This window comes from Stenella coeruleoalba (genome assembly GCF_951394435.1).
Source record: "Stenella coeruleoalba genome assembly, chromosome: 19".
NCBI lineage: Eukaryota > Metazoa > Chordata > Mammalia > Artiodactyla > Delphinidae > Stenella > Stenella coeruleoalba.
The window spans coordinates 7,300,318-7,322,274 of NC_137165.1; the positions used below are offsets into that span (position 1 = coordinate 7,300,318).

General features: G+C 49.8%; 2 protein-coding genes across 5 annotated transcripts in view; one reads left to right on the top strand and one right to left on the bottom strand.

Annotated features, from left to right (window-relative positions):
• The window catches only part of LOC307177384 (myosin-13-like), a gene marked incomplete at both ends in the record, with an annotated part of 43,088 nt that extends 33,551 nt beyond the window's left edge, over positions 1-9,537 (top strand). The window contains 12 exon segments of the mRNA XM_079904490.1: positions 7-172; positions 1,205-1,286; positions 1,288-1,327; positions 2,210-2,246; positions 2,249-2,485; positions 2,488-2,510; positions 2,591-2,794; positions 4,625-4,750; positions 5,051-5,221; positions 7,330-7,428; positions 7,523-7,618; positions 9,049-9,537. Of these exon segments, the coding sequence (XP_079760616.1) occupies positions 7-172; positions 1,205-1,286; positions 1,288-1,327; positions 2,210-2,246; positions 2,249-2,485; positions 2,488-2,510; positions 2,591-2,794; positions 4,625-4,750; positions 5,051-5,221; positions 7,330-7,428; positions 7,523-7,618; positions 9,049-9,537 (1,770 nt within the window).
• LOC307177111 (uncharacterized protein) overlaps positions 1-21,957 on the bottom strand; it is a 319,987-nt gene that overhangs the window by 254,190 nt on the left and 43,840 nt on the right. For 3 of the 4 annotated variants that reach the window (XM_079903908.1, XM_079903913.1, XM_079903906.1), the window contains exon 1: positions 7,426-7,748. The exons of the other annotated variant lie outside the window; for it this stretch is intronic. The gene's annotated coding sequence lies outside the window, so the exon portion shown is untranslated. Of the gene's footprint in view, positions 1-7,425; positions 7,749-21,957 lie in introns of those variants that run through there. 4 annotated transcript variants of the gene reach the window in all.

Consider the following 21,957-nt stretch of genomic DNA (forward strand, 5'->3'; position numbering starts at 1 on the left):
TCCTAGGTCCTCACAGAGTGGAAACAAAAATTGAATGAGAGCCAAGCTGAGTTGGAAGCTGCTCAGAAAGAGTCCGGGTCACTTAGTACTGAAATCTTCAAGATGCTCAATGCCTACGAGCAGGTGGTGGGTCAGCTAGAGACACTGAGACCGGAGAACAAAATTCTGCAAGGTGAGCTCTCCCCATCACAGGGGTGTGACAGTCCCCAGCTCTCTCCCCATCACAGGTGACAGCCCCCAGCTCTCTCCCCCCAACAGGTGTGTGACAGCCCCCAGCTCTCTCCCCCCAACAGGTGTGTGACAGCCCCCAGCTCTCTCCCCATCACAGGGGTGTGACAGCCCCCAGCTCTCTCCCCATCACAGGTGACAGCCCCCAGCTCTCTCCCCCCAACAGGTGTGTGACAGCCCCCAGCTCTCTCCCCCCAACAGGTGTGTGACAGCCCCCAGCTCTCTCCCCATCACAGGTATGTAACAGTACCCAGCTCTCTCCCCATCACAGGGGTGTGACAGCCCCCAGCTCTCTCCCCATCACAGGGGTGTGACAGTTCCCAGCTCTCTCCCCCCAACAGGTGTGTGACAGTCCCCCTTCTCTTCTGGCCACCCCTCCCCCATTTGGCCATAGCATCCTCCTTCCTGTTGCCCCACAAAATCCTCACATCTACTCAGTTTACCCTGAGACCCAAACTCCCCCGATGTGAGGCATACTCACAGCCAAGCCTTGCTCTTGAGAACTGAGGGCTCCCTGGGCTGCTAAGCTCCCTGCTCTTCTACAGAACACATCTTCCATGGATTCTGTCTCTACATGGCTTTGTGTCCTTGACCCTGTCACTAGATCCCTTAGGATCTCAGACTGCTGACCTATAAAACTAGACCAGATCCAGTGCCCCCTAAAGCCCCTTCTGTTTCCGAGACCATGATTCGATGTGTTTTCTCCAGTTTTCTCCCCCGGTCCTCTCTGTGCCCATTCTGTGTCCTGTGTGAAGGTTCAGGGTCATACAGGTGTTCTGTTGCTCCTCCCCATGCATCTGCAGGTGAGGCCACACACCTGTGTCTTGTCCACACCTTCCCCGAAAGGTTTCACTGTACTTGTTCTCTCCTACATGAATGTCATGAATGAATCACCAATCCCCAAATTCCCTGGCAAATGCCTGTGCTATCAGACAGAGCCTGTGAAAACAGCCTAAATCAGGCCTGTCCTTTGCAGAAGAGATTTCCGACTTAACCGTGCAGATTGCGGAAATGAGCACGAATCTTCAGCAAGTGGAGAAGACCAAGAAGCAAGTGGAAAGAAAAGTCAGACCTCCAGGCTGCCCTAGAAGAGGTGGAGGCAAGTGTCTGGGATGTGAAGGAGGGCGGGGCACTGAGGAAGGGGACTAGACCACCCCCAGGGGCCCTTCCTGCGGGAGGCACTGGGGCTCCAATGGGAAGAATCCAGCCCCACCCCCGCCCTGGGGGGGGGACCAGCTGCTCTCTGCTGCTTCCTCTCCTGGGTGTCCTCTAGTCCATCATATTTCTCCTACTGAATAAATAAACTTGTTCATTATGTCCTCAACGTCTTCCTCTCAGAAAGCAAGAACTCAATCACCAAACATCCTGAGAGCCAGCTCAGAATGCCTTAGTTTAAACAGAGAGTTATACACAGTCATCTTTGGCTGTTGGGAATTCTGTGTGGTCCAAAGAGTGCAGTATCCTGATGTAATCATCAGTTGTGGCCAGTGAGGGGTTTGGGGCTTTGCGCTGTCTCTTTACTTTTGTGACAGTCCCTCCAAAAGGAATTTTATTTTTCGTTAAAGTTAATTCAACTTACTTTGAGATCAAAGTACTTACTTTGAGATCTTAAGACGTTCTAGGGAAATCTGCACTATGCAGGGTAACAGGAGAGCAATTCCTCTGTCTTTCTCTGTCTTTTTTGAGAAGAGGTTGGCTCCTGACTTATGGTCACTATTTAAAAAGACACAGTAATCAAAATTTTTACTAATTGAAAACGATGCTCTGTCCTCCTCAAGACATAAGATTGTTAACAACAAAGCTTCAGTTCTAGTTTCATTACTAGTAACAACTTGGAAGCAAACTGTTTGACCTTTTTGAGTACTGTTCTATTTATTTGTAAAATGAGTCTAATAATACCCATCTTATAATGGGGATGAAAAACCTCATTCAAGAAGGTGGCTGCCCCCGGCAATCCCAAGCACTCCTTGACTTTTATCAGGGTTCCTTGGAGCACGAAGAGAGCAAGATTTTGCGTGTCCCCTAGAGTTGAACCAGGTGAAATCTGAGCCTGAGATCACTGAGAAGGACGGAGAAATCGAGCAGCTGAAAAGAAACAGCCAGCGGGCAACAGAGGCCATGCAGAGCGTGCTGGATGCTGAGATCCGGAGCCGGAATGATGCTCTGAGGCTGAAGAGGAAGATGGAGGGGGACCTCAGTGAGATGGAGATTCAGCTGCGCCACTCCAGCCGCCAGGTGGCAGAGACCCAGAAACACCGTGCTCAGTCCGGAGCCAGCTCAAGGTGAGCGCACGGCCCCTGGAGGACCTGGCGGGACCTCAGCCTGCCCTGGGCTCGGGTCTCACCCCTGGTTTCTCATGAAGGACTCCCAGCTGCATCTGGATGATTCCCTGAGGGGCAATGAGGACCTCAAGGGGCAGCCGGCCATCGTGGAGCGCAGGAATGGCCTCTTGCTGGAGGAGCCGGAGGAGAGCAAGGTGGCCCTGGAGCAGACGGAGCGGACCCGTAGGCTGTCAGAGCAGGGGCTGCTGGAGGCCAGCGACCGCGTGCAGCTCCTTCACTCCCAGGTGTGTCCATCCTCACTCCACCCAGGGTCCACCCTGGAGGCAGGCAGGACCCAGGCTTGATGGAAAGGAGTTCCCACCACTCCTTCCAGGCTAGTGGTCAAGACAAACTTTCATTAGGCCTAGTTCTTGGAATAACTTTGTCTCTAGATGGACAGATTGCTAAGCTTTCTTTTATCTGAAGATAAAAGATCATGGGGAAATCGGAGCAAGGAATGACGAATTATTGCATAAAAGGGCTGGAAAAGGCTTCACAGAGGCAGTAACATATAAGCTGCAAGCTTAGAAAATTAGGATTGTCTTTTGAAATAATTACTTTTAGGAAAGTTGAAGAATTCCTTGTTTCATTTTTTACTTTTTTGGACCATGCCACATGGCATACGGGATCTTAGTTCCCCAACCAGGGATCGAACCCGCACCCTGCGCGGTGGAAACACAAAGCCCTAATCACTGGACCGCCAGGGAATTCCCCCAAAATTCCTTGCTTTAAAAACTATTTTTTGAATTAGCCAAAAAAATAGAAAAATACCAACCATATTGTTAGCATTTTGGGATCTCTTATTCTAGGCTCTTGTTTCTATACATAAATATGATATTTTTTGTAAACGTGATCAATCCTTTTGCAACTTTTTTTCATTTAACAACGTGTTGTGAACATATTTCTATATTTTAGGGGTTTTTTTGTTTTTGTTTTTTGTTTTGCGGTACGCGGGCCTCTCACTGCTGTGGCCTCTCCCGTTGTGGAGCACAGGCTCCGGACGCGCAGGCTCAGCGGCCATGGCTCACGGGCCCAGCCGCTCCGCGGCATGTGGGATCTTCCCGGACCGGGGCACGAACCCGTGTCTCCCGCATCGGCAGGCGGACTCTCAACCACTGCGCCACCAGGGAAGCCCATATTTCTATATTTTAAAATAGTTTTCTACGATACAGTTTTTTAATGGCAGAAAAGCAGTCCATTTTAGTTGTGTATTATGACACTTTTATTTAATCAGTCTTCTACGGTTGGATATTTTTAGACTGTTCCCAATAAAAATTTTTATGATTAGAAGATTGTATGACAAACTTCTTCATAACTAAATTTTCACATATATCCATGATTACTATTTCCTTAATATTCCTGGAAGTATATATTCATGGTCAAAACAGCAAAGACATTTATGATATGTTGTAAACTGGTCTTTAAACAAAGTTGTCCCAATTTTTATTCCCATGGGGAAAATATGTGAGGGTGCTTAGCTATTATTTTTTTAATCTTCACCAATTTTATGGTTGAAAATGCCTCATTTTTAAAATTCTTGTTTCTTTGATTACTAATGAGGTAGAACATTTTGTCGTATTTGTTGGCTACTTGTATTTCTTCTGGTGTGTCTTAGCTATTTTCACTTTTGCCCTTTTTTCTTAATGATTTGTCTTTTTTACATATTAAGGAAGGAAATATTTTTTCAGTAGTGCACACTGCAAATGTTTTCTCGTTTGTCATCATCCTAACAACTCTATGTACAATGTTTTGATCATGAGAATTATTTTTCATTTCACAGTTATGTCAACCATTTCCTTGTTCCAGCACGTTTAACTAAATAATCCATCCTTCCTCAAACATTTGAATGTCCACATTTATCATTTACTCAGTTCTTTTCTGTACAATTCTCGGGCCTGTTTTGGGATAGCTGTCCTATCAAAAATGAAAGCGTCTTTTTAATTTTTTTCACCTGTGTGAAAAATAAGAAATGGAACGTTCTCGAGATTGACTTCTTTCCCCACCCAACCCTCTCCCTTCCAATCGTTGTACGTGTCCAAATGTAGCCCGAACCTCTTATCTAATTTTTCTTGTAGAACACGTGCCTGATAAATAGCAAGAAAAAACTGGAAGCTGACATAGCCCAATGCCAGGCAGAGGTGGAGAACTCTATCCAGGAGTCCAAAAATGCAGAGGAGAAGGCCAGGAAGGCCATCACGGATGTGAGCTCCATTCTTTCTTATCAGAGATGCTGTCTGGAGATGAGAAAGGGGCTTCTAAGCCGGGACCTGCAAGTAGGTTTCCTCTCCTCACCCCTGCATTCAGTCAGTGGTGGCTTCCTGGAGAGACGGAAGGAGATGGAGCCTCAGCAGAGGCCAAGCGGGAGGGGAGCCATGCAGAATCAGCGGCGGCTGCGGGAAGGAGGAAAGCATCAGCATGCCTAGTACCAGCCTCACAGCATCCTCTGTGTGCCCGCATAGGAGGGGTGGGTGGCCCACTGATGCTCTTGTGGACTTAACCAGGCGGCCATGATGGCCGAGGAGCTGAAGAAGGGGCAGGACACCAGCGCCCACCTGGGGCGGATGAAGAAGAACCTGGAGCAGACGGTGAAGGACCTGCAGCACCGCCTGGACGAGGCTGAGCAGCTGGCCCTGAAGGGCGGGAAGAAGCAGATCCAGAAGCTGGAGGCGCGGGTAGAGTGGCGGGAGAGGACTCTCACTCCCAGAGGGACACCAGTTCAGCCGCCTCTGGTAGAACCACAGTCCAGAAACTTAGGTGGCGGGGAATTGGGCACTGAGTCGACTGTAGGTTCAGTTTGAGGACCACTTGTGAAACTCCCTGTGAGCCAAATGTCCCCCCTACTTCTCCCTCTCCGGTCCCTACGCCCCAAGACGCACACAAACCCACTTTTGAACGCGTATCCCTCGATACCTACAATATAATGACATTTCAAATGTTCACATTCTGTTTTTATACAGATTCAGATCTACATAAATGGAAGGGGAAACATACCTTACAATCATAAGATTACACATTTTGGTGCAATTTACATTTTGGACCAGGCTCCACTTTGATAAACAATGGCCCATCCTACATAAGATACGCAGTCTCCCTTGCCCTCCCATTCCGGGATCTCATTCCCTTCCCAAATTTCCTGATGTCGAAACACAACTTGCAATTCTGCTGCCTTCCTCAACTCCATCCTAAATGCAGGGTGATTGGCGTTTCCCCCGGGCTAACTCGCCAGCAAAGTGCGATCCACACACAGGACAGTCCTGATTTTTCTTTACCTGGGAGCGTATTTTTTAGTTTTTAGTTTCTTTGCTGGTGGTTCCCTTTGTTTCCTATACCCCTTGCTTTTCCCGTTAGACCCTGGATGGTTTGTTTTATTTGTTTTTCTAAACAGGCTGCATTACCCATTTGCAGTTTGGAGAAGGGCTCGGAGGAAGAGGATGTTAAACTGTCTCTGCTGTCCCCCAGAGAAGGGGCATGAAAGAGGGAAAGAGGATGAAGGGGAGGAGAAGAGAGGGAAACAACTTCTCCCAGCAGGAAAGACCCGAACACATTCTTCATGCCAGCCTCCCAAGGATGTGGTCACCAGCACTTGTACACTTTAAACGTGAAACAATTTTTTGGCTAAAAACTACAAGGCTGCAGACACATGAGTAACAAAAGTAAACACCAGGGAAGTCAGAGCTCCCCCCCAGAATCCTTTAAATGCTTATTTTTAATTATTCCCAGTCCTCTTCTATTAAAACAAACTTGGGCTTGTCCTTCACACGGACCCCTCCCTGGACGGAGGAATTAGATCCCATGCCACCCTCTTTGATACTCTGATTCCTGGGTTGGCCGGGAACCCTCCTCCAACCTCCCCTCTGTCGTGGTGAGGCACCTTGACTGTCCTCCAATCCCCAGCTGCCCAGTTATCTTAGCTCCATGAACCTTACAGAGGCCTAGAGAGAATTCCCAGGGAAGCTGATGGAAGACAGCTTCCCGGGGCCGGTGGGTGGGGTCTTCTCTGGAACAGTGCCCAGAGCTGCCTGTTCCACTGGTAGATTTCAAGGTTGATCCAGTGGGTCTGCAGGCCCAGAGCCGCCCTCTCTGTGGCTACTGGGATGCCCAGGGACTGGCTGCCACCTCCACCACTGGGCTCTCTCTGGATTGAGGAATCGGGCCCCAGGTGGTGACCTGCACTCTCAGTGGCTGTCCTGCCCCCTCACTTCAGGAAAGGCAGACACAGCTATGAAATCAACAATACCTGTGTAGTGCTTTATCATCAAAAAATAGTTCCACAGACTTTGTCTCATCTGATCCCCACATTCAAGGCAGTTTGGGCAGGAATTATCATCACCATTCTAAATACACGGAAACTCATACTCAGTGATGACAACGGGCTTACTTTGGATGGATCAGCTGGACGGGGGGCTGAAACACACCTTGGACTCTACCTGGCCCAGGTTCTCTCCATGACCCCTGCCACCTTCCTTGATCAGGAAGCCCTCACCGAGCTGCATGGCCCCAGGGGAGGCGTCACTTTTTTGCGAAGCCTGGTCCACTAGGCGAGGTGCGTGCACCCGGGGTGCTCCTGCCCAAAGACGGCGTCTCGTTGTCACTTGCACAAAGCCACGGCACGGACTAGTGGCGGCCTTGGGAACCACATGTGTTCCCGAGCCCTAGGAGGAGTCATCTGCGCAAAATATAAGTTGAGCATCTTGAGTTTACCCTAAAACAACCGGCACGTGAGTGGGTGAGAAAAGCCTGGGAGGCGTGACCTGACCTCTGTGCTCTCTTCCGGGAGCAGGAGTCACATAGCGGGCTAGAGGCTGTGCAGAAGAGGGGAGCCCAGGCCCTGAAGGGCGCGCACAGATACGAACGGAAGGTCAAGGAAATGACTTACCAGGTAGGCAACGGCTCTCCTGCATCCCCTGGATCTGACCCGGCAGAAGCAGCGGGGGAGGGGGTCTGGGGCCCTGGCACCGACGCTGTGTTGGCAGGCCGAGGAGGGCCGCAAGAACATACTCAGGCTCCAGGACCTGGTGGACAAGCTGCAGGCCAAAGTGAAGGCTTCCAGGAAGCAGGCGGAGGAGGCCGTGAGTAGGCGGTCCCGGGGAGTGGGGGGTGGGGGGCGCCCTGGCCCCGAGCAGGAGTCCGTCCCTGTTTCACAGCGCCCGCGGCAGCTGAGGCCTGAGTTTTCATTTGCAGGCTATAAACACAAGCTCAGGACGCCTGCCCTTTCCCTCCCCGGTCTGCATTATGCAAACCTGCCCCACCTCCCCCTCCCCTGGGCCTCCTGCCTCACTAGTCCTGGCCCCGCCCCTCCATCCCTTCCCTCTGCCTCAGCACACCTGGCTTTAATCCCACCCACACTGGCTGACTCCACCCACCCCCAACTTACTCAGAATTCCCTGCCCTGTGAGCTAACCTTGAACACCTGGCCTTAATTCACATCAGCCCATCTCAGCCCTGGCCCTGGCTTCTACCATCCCTCCCTGGCCTCCCTAGCTCCCACCCTCCAGTTCACCCTTTTTGATCTGCCCTTGAGCAAACAGGTGAAACCAACAGTGAGGAAATAGTTTGGGCTGAAACCAACATTTCCCAAATATCTTCTGGGGCCACTAGGTCTGGAGGATGTTAATAGCAGGAAGTTGGGGCAGCAGGTGGGGGGAGGGGGAAGTATTTTACAGAAAAGAAATCGTTTGGGAAACTCTGGGTTACACAAAGTTGGACAATGGGTGGCTTTACTTCCAGGATTTCTCAGATTTTGCAGGTAATACGGGATGGACTCCAGAGTGGAAAAGGCGTTCTAGATTGTAGCATCTCCCACCCTTTAGTGGACCGTGGCATCTTTTTATTGGAGGCAGAGCCTCCCACAGGACTAGTGTCCTGAGGAACAAAACCTGGGGGAGTCTGGCCTAGATAAATGACGGAGGGTGTGGCTTCTCCCCTGTCCTTTTTACTCCCCGCCCAAGAGCCTGGTGCTTCTGTCCTGACCTCTGGGAAGCAGATCTGAACTGGTTAAGGTGGGCGAGGATCAGTACAGTCACAGCAGGACTGGCCAGGCTGGAGGGGCCCCGGGAGGCCACCTTCATCAGAAACGCTTGGATGGCTCTCAGACCCGTACAATGCCCGGGCTGCAGGCAGACAGTGCGGGGAGCAGGCCCAGGCGGGGTTGGGGGGGGGGGGCTGGCCCTTTGGTGTCTGACAGCTCCACATGCCTTGGGACACTTGGATTTCCTCCCAAGAGCTCCGGGGTTGGGGGGATGGCAGAGAGGCGGGGTGCAGGGGAATATGCAGGCATCCTGGGGGCAGCAGACCCGCAAGGTAACCAGGCAGTGCACACAGGCGCCACGGGCATCGTCTTCACCGCTGCAGAGTTCAGCTTTCCCTCCTCTGCCGCCAGGGAAGTGGGGGCCCAAGCTCTCCTGGTTCCGCAGCTCCCCAGAGGCCACCAGGGACCGGGGGCCTCAGCACCAGAGTGAGGGACTTCCTCAGCCTCCTGCCCGCTCCACCTTCCGTTCAGGAGGAGCAGGCCAACACACAGCTGTCCAGGTGCCGGAGGGTCCAGCGCAGGCTGGAGGAGGCCGAGGAACGGGCGGACATCGCTAAGTCCCAGGTCAACAAGCTGCGGGCCCAGAGCCGCGACATGGGGGCCAGGGGAGAGCAGACTTCCTCCCCAGACGTCCTAGGACCCAGGACCAGGCAGCACCCAGCAGAGTTTGGAGGGTGCCTGTCAGTGCGCCTTCCCCGCTGCCGGTCGTGCAGCCACAAAAGTCACTGCTTTACCCTGGACCCCGTGGTTCCAGGCTCACAGGAGCAGTGCGGGACCAGGGGCCAGACCACCCTATCATCCCCGCCCCTCCCTGTTGCAAGAGGCGCTGCCCCAGAAGCCTCTGCTTTGGGGGGGATTCACCCCAACTCCGGGAGCTCGACTGCTTTGTTTTTACAACGCGCGAAGGGAGATAAAGCCTCGCCTGAGTATTTTCCTGAGGCTCCAGCTGCTCCCACTTGAAGACAGTGCCCAGCCTCACCTTTGGTTTGACTCATTTCCTGTGTACAATTCTTTTTCTCCCCCAGAAGATGGAAGAATGAGCCCTTCCCCCCCGTTGCCATGGGACACCTCGGGAAAACGGAGAGAAGGTGTTGTGAGAAATAAATTCTCCGGACTACTCGGGTCCCTGGCTCTGCTGTGTTTATCATCACGGTCCATTCCTCCTCTGTGGGGTGGTTTTCAGATTCTTGCCAGGTCTATTTATAAACTGTAAAGAAAGTAAGGGACGTGAAAGCAGACCCTCCTGGCCCTGAGAAGGAAAGGTGGAAATCCAACCATCTGGAGATATATCACCAGCTCCCCAGCAGTTAAAAATAAAAACCCTTTCAGATAAGCACACCCCTTTTCCTGCCTAGGAACTCATAATTCTTTCCAATTCAGTTCCCCTAAATTTACAGACAGGGAAACTGGACCCAGATAGACTAAGCACTCTGACTGTAGTTGTCCAGGGTGGTGGGAGACTAGACCCCAAGATCCCAGGCCCCCCAAGCAGGGCTCTTTCCACCAAGCAGCTCTGCTTTTCCATCCCATCCCCCCCAGCAGCCGTGTCTCCACTCCTCTCAGACCACCCACAGCTCCCAGAACATCTTTGGAGGCAGTAGGCGCTCCTGAACCTGGGATGCATTCCTGGGAGGACAGATGCTTCGGGAAGGACTGCCTAGGGGCTGGCCTGTCCGGCAAGCCCTGCCCCTCCTTCGGGTCCCTCCTCTCCACGCACATGGACCCTCCCCCTGGTGCTTGAGCCGAGGGTGAGGGGCGCAGCTAGTCTCAGGGTCGCTCCCAGATCCCAGCCAGATCTTGCTGAGTGTCATTACGTTGGTTTGCTTACCCTGAAGGGTCATAAAGCAGCAGGACAAACAAGGACAGGATCAGAAGCCGAGACAAAATCTGAGCCTCAGCCTGACCACTTCGTAGCAGCAGCTGTGTGGCCTGGGTTGGCCGCATACATTCTCTGAACCTGAGTTGCCTCAACAGTCAGACTGACCCGTGTGGTCAGGGGCATGGACTTTGGGTTCCAGCAAACCGGGATGGAATCCCAATATTATCACATACCAACTGTGTGGCCTCGGGCAACTTAAGACTAACGGTCTGAGCCTCGATTTCCTTATTCTGTAAGGCAGAGATACCAATAAAAATCTCAGCTTTCCCGGGACAGATGGGGGGTTGGGGTGTTGGCAAGGCGTGCAGGGCTCCTGGCTTACTATGTACCAGGCACTGAGAGGCACTCTCCTCTAACATCTGAGATCGTCCCTTCTCTCTGGCCTTCTAGGTCCTCCTTTCCATCTCATCACCAGCCCACCCCTTGTGCCTTTGACACAGTGGGGCCGGAAGTTAACGATGGGTGGCACCAGTAGTGGTGGCAGGAAATGATTCTGAGGTCGGGTGATCTCAGATGTCTGACATCGCCACCACCATCATCACTATCATCCCCATTCTCATCATCACCATCATCATGGCTAAACTTGAGGACTGAAAGAGTCATTAAAAATGATCTCTTCGGGGGCTTCCCTGGTGGCGCAGTGGTTGGGAGTCCACTTGCCGATGCAGGGGACACGGGTTCGTGCCCCGGTCCGGGAAGATCCCACATGTCGTGGAGCAACTAGGCCCGTGAGCCATGGCCGCTGGGCCTGCGCGTCCGGAGACTGTGCTCCGCAACGGGACAGGCTGCGACAGTGGGAGGCCTGAGTACCGCGATGAAGAGTGGCCCCCGCTCGCCGCAACTAGAGAAAGCCCACGCACAGAAACGAAGACCCAACACAGCCAAAAATAAAATAAATAAATAAATAAATAATTTTAAAAAGCTAAAAAAAAATGATCTCTTCAATCTCCTCAGTTTTACAGGCAAGGAAACCAAGGCTGTTCTCAAAGTCCCCAGATACCAGATCCTAATCCTACATTTCTGCCACCCTACTGCATCGCCCTCCCAATAAAAGTAATACAATTTCAAATACACGAACAATTTTGTATGATGCTGAGTATTTATGGGACCGTTTTCCTCTTTTCCATCCTGGCCTCCCAACAAGCCCATCAGGAGGTCAGGCAGATATTAATACCTTCACTTTCTGACGGGGCTGCAGACAGACTGTGGCTTTTCCAATGCTGAGGAGGAACTGACATGGCAGCTCTTCAGACTCACCGTGCAGCATGGAGTCTCACACAGTGGCCTTTCCCTCTGTGTGGGCGTGGGCTTTCATGGTGAGAGCCCTGGGGCCAACCTGCCGGGGTCCCAGTCTTGCCCTGCCATTCATAGCTGTGTGATTGGGAACGAGTTACTCCATGACTTTAAGCCTCAGCATCCTCACGTATAAAATGGGATGTAACAATGTACTTTAGAGGGTTATACTGAGAAGTAAGTAAGAATATGCAAGGAATGCCCTTGGTCTGGAGCCAGACACACAGTTTGTACCCTGGTAGCCTGGCATCATGGTGGGCAGAGGTAACACATGGTCTAAGGGCACAGGTGGAGTGTAAGACAGGGGCCCAGATGGGCTGGGGCTTTCACTGTATCTCTAAGGAGCTTCCTCTGGTTTGAGGGGCTAACACACCATGCATTTGAGGGTCATCAAAAACATTTCCTGTGGAATCACTCCTGACACCCCAACAAAAGCAGATCTGGATTCCATCTGCTCAAACACTCCCCAGGTCACCTGGAGCTGCCTAGCATCTCTGCACTTACCTGGTCCCCTACCTCCCCACCCTGGGCCCTCAGATCTCCAGCACATCATACTTTCCAGAAGGCCTTGGGCAAGTAAGGGAATGTCTCTGAGCCTCAACATGGGGTAGGAAGTCCTGGAACTTCCTACCTCAGGATGAAGTTGTTGAAAGATTCCTGCGTGGTGCTGCCCAAGAGATTTCCCCAGAAACGCAGTACTGCGCAAATTGGAGATGTTTTACTAACAAGAATGATAATAATAATGAGATCGTTGTTGTTGATGTTATTATTATCATTCAGCAGTGAAACCTAGCCACCAAACCTGGGCTTCGAGTTCTGGGGCCTGGGAGAACAGAACCTACCCTGACCCACAGGCCTCTTCAAAACAGAGCTTTGCTGCCACCTCCTGGCTATGGAAAGACATGCTTTTCATTTTGCAAATGACCTAGAGATTGCACCCCTGAAGTCTTGACATTAGACGTTCAGAGTCAGAGGTGTCCTTGGGAATCAGGATCATGCCATCCAGGCCCCTGGTTTTGCAGATGAGAAAATTCAGATTCGTGATAGGATCTGGTAACCCCACAGGATGAAGTGTCAGAGCCAGATGCCCAGGTCTCGGGGCTCCCAGACGAGGGCCCCCTCAACTGAATGTCCGTAGAAGAGGACCCTGCAGAATCTGAGATGGAGGCCTAGGACCGGACAGGCAGCGAGCGGGCCCCAGCGATGGCCCTGGCAGCAGAGGGTGGGACCATGGCCAAGGGTCTTCTCCCAGACCTCACTGCCCTCATCCCAGGAACCGCCAGACTGCAAGAGAAGTGTTGGCCCCAGAGTAGAAGGCAGTGGACCTCCACAAACAGCCCCCTGCCCCTAGCAGGGGTGGGTGATCAGACCCCGGGTTTCTCTGGGATGAAGGTGGCCCATGGAGTTTCCAAAATTGAGTCTCTTGGCCCTTTTCCTAGGCCCAAGACAAAGAACCAGGGCGTCCACTCCACAGTGAGATACCCAAGTCAAGACCTTTGCCATCTGATCCTTCACACCCCTCCCACCTTTCTCCTGTCCCAAAAGGGGTCGAAACAACAGGTTTCCTTGCCCTCTGGCCTTTGGGTGGATCCAGCCAACAGGGAGCTGAGACAGAAAAGCAGAGGGGAAAGGAGAGAGAGGCCCTTTATTCCCTGCAGGCAAAGGTCCCATTCCCTTCAGGCATCGCACTCCCCAGCCCTCTCTGTGTCCACCTCCAGTGACCGGTCCCCTCACCCTGCTTGCACCTGGAGCTCTGCCCTACCCCTGTGGCCTCCCTAAACCTGCCCACACCTCCCAAAAGAGTCTCTCCCTCAAACACCCCACACATTATGCTGATCTGAGTGTGTCGCCTGCTTCCTGCCGGAGCCCTGGCTGATACACACCCTGCCCTGAGCATCTATTTCCCTGCTCCACGGCCCTCCTATGGAGCGGGGCCAGCTGACCATGCAAAGCACCACTACCTCGCTGCGGCCAGCGTACATCTCCAGGTCATAAATCCCATTCGGATCGCTAATGACCCATTCCGTTTCACTGCACACTTCCACTTGACGCAGACCTCCCCCCAAATGAAGCTTTTAGGATTGCATCCAGGTCCCTTTTTTTCATTTAAACTCATAGGTCTTAAACCCAGGAAGAAGCAGTCCCTTCCTGCTGAGATCTAAGTGGCATCGGTGGTGTCCTGGAACCAGCCCGTACCGGTTCGCAAGAGCCAATTATAAAACTTTTTAGGAATTCTGTGAACCAGTTCTTACAATTAAATTTCATAATTCACTTACTATTAAAATTAAATTTTGTAATATTACAATGAGATAAATTACAGATCTTCCTCGACTTACGATGGAGTCACATCCCAGTAAACCCACTGTAAATTGAAAACGCTATTAAGTCAAAAATGCATTTAATACATCAAACCTACCAAACATTGTAGCTTAGCCCAGCCCTCCTTGAACGCGGTCAGAACCCTTACGTTAGCCTACAGTTGGTCAAAATCATCTAACACAAAGCCTATTCGATAGTAAAGTGTAGACTGTCTCGTGGAATGTATTGAATACGGTACTGAAAGCGAAAAATACAATACTCGTCTGGGTGCAGAATGGCTATAAGTGTATCAGTTGTTCCCCCTTGTGACTGCATGGCTGCCTAGGAGCTGTGGCTGCCGCCCTGCCAGCATCACCAGAGGATCCGACTGCATTCCACTAGGCCGGGGAAAAGGTCCAAATTCAAACTTCAAAGCACAGTTTCTACTGAATGCATATTGCTTTCCTAAAGTTGAAAAATTGTGAGTCGAACCATCTTAAGTCAGGGAGGACCTGTATACTAAAAACAAAGGGACTAAAAAGTCAATACATATAACTAATTTACTACATTTTGTTACGAGCTATGATTTATGACTATTACATCCGTGTGGTAGACATACTCTCCAATGGAGTGCTACTTACATCTCTTCCTGTCTCCGCATTCAGTGATGTCACGGGGGATCCTGAACCTGGCCGTGGTGGAAATATTTACACCACGGAAACTGGCAAACAGGTCAATGCAGGGCTTTTTTTATTTGTTAGCTTGTTAAACATTTACCAGCACACCACTAAGTGGAACCCATGAAACCCAAGTAAAAACAAATGTGCAATTCTGTATATAAAGATATTGGAGTATGTAGGGCCAAGCCCACCCTCCATGTTCCCACAGGTCCTACCAGGTCAACTGATTCAAGGCAGCAAATTGAGAGGATTTCTCGGGGCTAAGAACTGCACCCTGAAGAGTGTAGGGAAGTTGGGGAGGACGGGAAGGCAATGTGGACCTTGCCATCCAAGTCCCAATTCCACGGCTAGGGCATAGGAACTCATTCAGCTGTGACAGAAGTTCAGCTCCAATGTCTAGGCAAAAAAGAAGATTTATTGGTTCACCTAAATGAAAATTTCAAGGGTAGTCAATCTTCAGGCTGACTGGGCCCACAGACATGTAGTTGGATCTAGGTTTTCAGATGACTTCTTATTTTTCTCTTTCCATCTCTCCATTCTGCTTTCCTCTAAATTAACTTTATTCCCAGGAAGGCTGCCCCTCTGTGATTACAAAATGGCCAGGCTTATATCCTGTATCTTACCATCTTATGCCAGAGCTTCTCTTGCCCAGTAGTTCCTGCAAAAGCCAAAGGGCTGGTTTTCATTGGCTGTAATTGCCCGGATGGTCAGGCCCCTGGTCGGGAGATGGTAGGAGGATGTGAGGCTTTGACTGGTCAGTTCTCAGTCAAGGGGGACCAGCTGCACCCAAACCCCATGAACCCAGAGTCAGGAGGGGTGTTTCCTATTCCTCCTACTAGGTCAAGCTCCTATTCCCAGAAGCGGTGTCGGGGGAAAAAGGGCACCGACTCTTCATTACGAGGGCTCACGAGCACAGGGCCACGGGCTTTGCTGAGTCTGCTTCTGCTTTCGGAACTGGGCTGCCTTCCCACAGGGTCACTGTGTGGACAAACCCATACAACAGCTGTAAACCCCCTGGCACAAAGTGCGCTTCTAAAATGCCAGTTGGCATTTTCCTTTCTTCCTTACTTATCGCGTTCCCACCAAAGAGGCACCACTGCTGACACAAGTTTCTCAGTCATAGGGTATGTATAGGATCTCTCTTCACTCGCTGTGGACCCAGCTGGCACGGCAGACACCCCTCGTCCTTCAACACTCTGCTAGAGTGCAGCTTCTCGTAACATCACATCATTTCCTCCCCCACCAGTGACCTGAATTCCACTTAGGGCCTCTTACTGCTGACGGGAGAAGGAAAAGCCCGGAGCTCAGAGGCACTGCCCCAAGGCCAGGAGCTTCCTGTCTCACGCGTCGGGGTGGGGGGAGAGCTCTGGGTGGAGCCAGACAAGACATCTGGACCCAGATCAGGACACGGCTGGGATCTGGACCCAGGGCCAGCCCACAGCAGGCTGGTGGCACTGCCGGGGCATTGCTCCTTCTGAAGAGCAAGCAGACAACGCAACCAGCCAACAGTGAATTGACGGAGGGCCCGTGACATGCCAGGAGCTGTTCTAAGCTCTGGGAACAAAGTGGGGAAATAAACAACAAGCCTGAGAAGTGCCTTCCTCCCAAAGGTATTACAAGTTCATCTCAAACCTCCAGCGCTCCACCGAGCAGCTCCTGACTCTCACCTGCCCCACCTGCCCTCTCGCATTCCTCTCTGGCCCCTTGAATTATCGTAATCCTCCACTTCCTGGTTTCTCAGCATCACTAAACTGCCCTCTCTTCAAGGGCCAGCACCCTCTTCATCATCTTAGAATCCTCTAGTGCAGGTGAGGCAGTCCATAGAGGTTGCTGGAAAGGATGAACATTCATAACAGCATTTTCACAATAATAAAATAATTGCAAATAACCTAAAACGCTTACTAATTGAGGGCTCCCTGAATACCTTATGGGAATAGTTATAACAGCAGCTGACATTAATTGAGCACGTTTTATGTATTAGACGCTGTTTTAAGAAACTGACATGCATCATCTCATTTAATACTTACAAAACTTCTCTGCTACTGGCTCTTATTTTCTCCTCATTTTATAAGTGTGGCTCAGAGAGGTTAAGAATTTGCTTAATGTCACACAGCTAGTAAGTGGTAGCGCCCGAACTTGCAATCACCACGCTAGTCTAGGATTACTTGGAGGGTTATGTATCCTTTAACAGGCAACAGCACAAACAGCATTTGACTACATGAAGATGTAGATATTAACATATTTACTCAAAGAAGTTAAATGAAAGAAGCTTAAGTTAATATATACATGCTGATGACAGCCCTGTGTCAGACAAGCCCACAATCAGGGTGATGAAATGGAGTTTCTCATATCTTTGAGGTTTCATTTTCTATTAAGCTGTGTATAATTTTTTAAAGTTATCTACCTGTGAGTTTTATGTCCTGGGGGCTGGGCAACCTATTCCCTAATTTGATAGACGAATCCTGGCTGAGATGTTAGGACATGAGACTGACTCAGTTCTGCTCCTTCCCAGCAAACAAAGATCTTCTGAAACAAAGCCCTGGCTGAAGGCCGGCTTTGGGGGGGTCCTGAGAGATGGAGGAGGGGGCTTCCGGGCGGTGGGCGTGGGGGATCCTTGTAGAGAGGGTCACAAAAGTGTCAACTTGGTCACAAAAGCGTCCCCTGGGCGCTCAGAAGTGCAGAATCCCAGGCGCTCCCAGATGCAGTGGATCCAAACGTGCCCCTGAACAGGATCTCCAGGTGATCTGTAAGCACATTCAATCTGAGAAGCACAGATCTGGAGCGATTCGACTCTCATTGTGGTTCAGAGGCCACTGCCCATCTCTGAACTGTTTGTTAACGGTCTCCCGCAGGACAAGTACAGAAATTGAGAGTGTTTGCAGGCTTCTAAAGCCATGTGACAACTGCAGTGATATCCAATCTCCTGATCCGCGGACCACACTCTGACCATCTTTGGTGTTGCAGAACCGGGGCGATGAGTTGCATCTGGTGTGAGTGGAGGACTCGTCCTGCCCGGTAGGGCTCAGAAGCACCAGGAGGGCTTGTTAAAGTGCAGCCAGCTGAGCCCCATGCCCAGCATTTCTGATTCATTAGCTCCGGGGTGAGGCCTGGGAGTCTGCATTTCTAACACACCCCCAGACGATGCTGACACTGCTGGTCCTGGGATCACATAGCGAGAAGACAGGTCCCGACCAGTGGGAAAGAGTTACAGGACCCATATCCTTGCTCAAGAGAAAGAAGAAAGTTCCAGCAACGTTGTGTAGCGCAGAAACAGGTGAGCTCACTGTTGACGACATGCTTTAACATTCCTTACTTCCCTTGGACCTCACGATAGCCCTGTGGGCCAAGTTGTTACATTACCATTTCTGTTCTAGAGATGAGGAAACTGACTTGTCCAAGGTCAAGTGGCAGAACACGTCCACATCACCTGGTGGTTCAGATGGAGCCTGCGTGGGCGTTTGGGTCTGCTGGTTTTAAGACCCCTCCTACCTTAAAGAAACTGGGGCCTCTTCTTTCATGAATTCTAGCCAGCTGGCTTCACTGGAGCTCAGGCAGATTTCTCATCCTTTCTTCCCCAGAGCTGAGGCTCTCCTTTCACTGGGGGTCAGGCTCTGGACTAAAGTGCTCAACCACGGTGAGCCTCAGACCCTACAGGGGTGATTGTTGTTAATGGGTTAATTGTGGTTATTTTAGATGAATTAAATATTTTTAAATGCCTCCGTTTTATTTTCTAGCACAGTAAATATCCCTAGATAGGATCCACATAGACAAAAGCCCTTTGGGGTCCTCCATAATTTTTTAAAGTATAAAAAAAGGTCCAGGGACGTCCCTGGTGGCGCAGTGGTTAAGAATCCACCTGCCAACGCAGGGGACACAGGTTCGAGCCCTGGTCCGGGAAGATCACACATACCGCGGAGCAACTAAGCCCGTGCGCCACAACTACTGAGCCAGCGCTCTAGAACCCACAAGCCACAACTACTGAGCCTGCGTGCCACAACTACTGAAGCCCGCGTGCCTGGAGCCCGTGCTCCTCAACAAGAGAAGCCACCGCAGTGAGAAGGCCGTGCACAGCAACGAAGAGTAGCCACCGCTCGCCGCAAACAGAGAATGCCCGTGCGCAGCAACAAAGACCCAACGCAGCCAAAAATTAATTAATTTTTTTAAAAGGTCCAGAGAACAAGACTTTTGAGAATGGCTAGCATAGGACTTTAGCTAAACCTTCAGGGGTCTGTTGAGGACAGAGCTTTAGAAAGGAAAGTAGATTCTCCTTCTACTCCTCTGCCAGCACAACCTCAACCTGCCTCCAGGACAGCAAACCTCCCCAGGATGCAGGACAGGAAGAGGCAAAAGGAACCCTTCTCTCTTGCTTCCTTTCCTGGAATGTGCCCTGCCAGCCTCCCCACTGGTGTCACACCCTGTCCTTCCCAACAAATGCCCCTGGAGGTTCCCCCATCAAGGAAGATGATACTGAGAATGCCTTGGCCAGTGGGAGAAGAGAGGGTTAAAGGGAGGAAGCGGAGCTGGAGAGCGTGGACGACTGTCTGTCCTCCATGCTTCTACACTGATTCTGCTGCTTCTGGACAAACCTCCAAGGAATAGCTTTGAAGTCAAGGTGAATTTCCCTGCTGCACTGGGTGCCTGGGGCTTTACACCTTGGCTTTCTGTAATCCCCCATCTCCTCCCCACCCCCAAAAACACACCCATGGGGGCATCTCCCCCACCCATCACATATCTTCAGCCTAAGGAACGACTGACTGGTGTAAATGATCTGTGATCAGCCCATTGCCTCCAGTGTTGCAAAGCCCAGAGAGGATGAGCCACACATGCTCTCCTCCTGGCTGTAAAGGGTTAGTGTAACTCACCAGGGTGCTCCAGGGCTCTGGAGAGAAACATACAGCAAAATGGTTGTGAGACACTCAAGTCAGTATCCTGTATTTCCTGGCCGTAGACACTCATGGGAGTGAAATATTTAAGGAAGAAATAATTCCAAACTTACCCAAACCCTTCCAGAGGAAGACACACACACACACACACACACACACACACACACACCCCAGCTCATTTTATGAAGTCAGTGTATAAACTTTGATATCAAAACAAAAATTATAGGTTAATCTCAATCATGAACATGAACACCAATGCAAAAAATTCTAAAACATGTATTATCAAACGGAATCCAGCAACATATAAGAAAGATAGTGTATCCTGGGATAAGACTGGGTTTATTCCAGGATTGTAAATTTGATGGAACGTTATAAAATCAATTAGTGTTAACACTCTACATACACAGATTAAAGGAGAAAAATCATATGATCGTTTCAATGCATGTGGGACAGGAAGGGGGCAGGGCACAACCGTTAAAAGAATGACAGCCATGGAGGACAGACATAAACTGGTTAGAACCTACTAGGACCAAGATAGCGAACAATCTGACTTCCAGTGGACCTTGAGTCTCATTATATACTCATTGTAACACAACAGCATGCTAAATGACACACCCACCAGCGCCATGACGGTTCCAAGGCTGACCACAAAAGGCCGAAAAGTGGGCGGTGACCCAATTCCCGGAAATCTCCACCCCTTTCCCAAAATAGTTGGAATAATCTTCCCACTCATTAGCCTATGAAATGACCGAGCCCATAAAAACTAACAACCTCGTACCCTGGGGCTTCTTGCCTTCTGAGATGGCCCACGCTCTGTCTATGGAGTGTGTATCTCCCTGAATAAACCTTTCACTTTACTACGGCTCACTCTTGAATTCTTTCCTACTCGAAGCCAGGAACCCACACTGGCAGCCCATCCCAGGGACTCGCCAGAGACCTGGGACGTGATCTTCCTCTCGCACCCCACCACTTTTCCCTGAAACAGGTGCAGAAAGAAAAAGTGTTTGACAAACATTCAACACCCATTTACCACGTTAAGCATGTGCTATTACTAGTGTCCCTCCATATACCTTTTTTAAATGCTTCTTCTTAAACTATAAATAAAAGGGAATGTCCATGATTGTACAACGAGTTTTTATACATGCTTGTAAATATATGCTTCTAGAAAAAATCAGACTTAATGGTAAAATGGTAAAATATTGAAAGATTTTCCTTTGAGATCAAGAATAAGACATGTAGGGACTTCCCTGGAGGTCCAGTGGTTAAGATACTTCCATTGCAGGGGGCGAGGGTTCCATCCCTGTTTGGGGAATGAGGATCCTGCATGCCACATGGTGTGACCGCCCCAAAAAATTAGGGAAAACTGGATGAGGGGTATACAGGAATTCTGTACTATCTTTGCAACCTTTCTCTAAATCTAAAATTAATCCAAAATTAAAAGTTTATTTATAAAAATTTAAAAATAAAAATACAAAAGTAAATTATACTTGTATATTCCAGCACCAAACAGGTAGAAAAGGATTTTTTAATTATCCTATTTATAATTGAAATTTAAAAATCAATTTCCTAGCAGCAAATAAAACAAAGCACATACAAGACCTCTACAGAGAAAATTATAGAACTATTAGACCTTAGATCATTAATAACTACTAAAAAAAAAAAACCCTAAAACAGAGATACAGCATGTTAACTGATGAGAAGACTCCATAGAATAAAGGTATCATTTCCTTCCAAATCAATTTATAGACTCAGTACAATCCAAAGTAAACATTTCTATAGCCTTCCTTCTTTCTTCCTTCCTCCCTCATACCCTTCCTCTCCCCACCCCCCTTCCTTTGCCAGAAGTTAACAAGTTAATCCATTTTATAAGGAAATGCAAAAGATCAAGAATCTCCAGTGTATTCTTGAAGAAGAAAAAAAAAAGTGAAAAGATTTGCTTGCTCTACCAAAAGGGACCCAAGGGGCATAGGAAAGGATGGATTTCTTAAAAAAGAAGCAGTTTAGAGGGCAGACAGCAGAAGCAAGAAGAACTACAATCCTGCAGCCAGTGAAACAAAAACCACATTTACAGAAAGATAGACAAGATGAAAAGGCAGAGGGCTATGTACCAGCTGAAGGAACAAGATAAAACCCCAGAAAAACAACTACATGAAGTGGAGATAGGAAACCTTCCAGAAAAAGAATTCAGAATAATGAGAGTGAAGATGATCCAGGACCCTGGAAAAAGAATGGAGGCAAAGATCGGGAAGATGCAAGAAATGTTTAACAAAGACCTAGAAGAATTAAAGAACAAACAAACAGAGATGAACAATACAATAGCTGAAATGAAGACTACACTAGAAGGAAT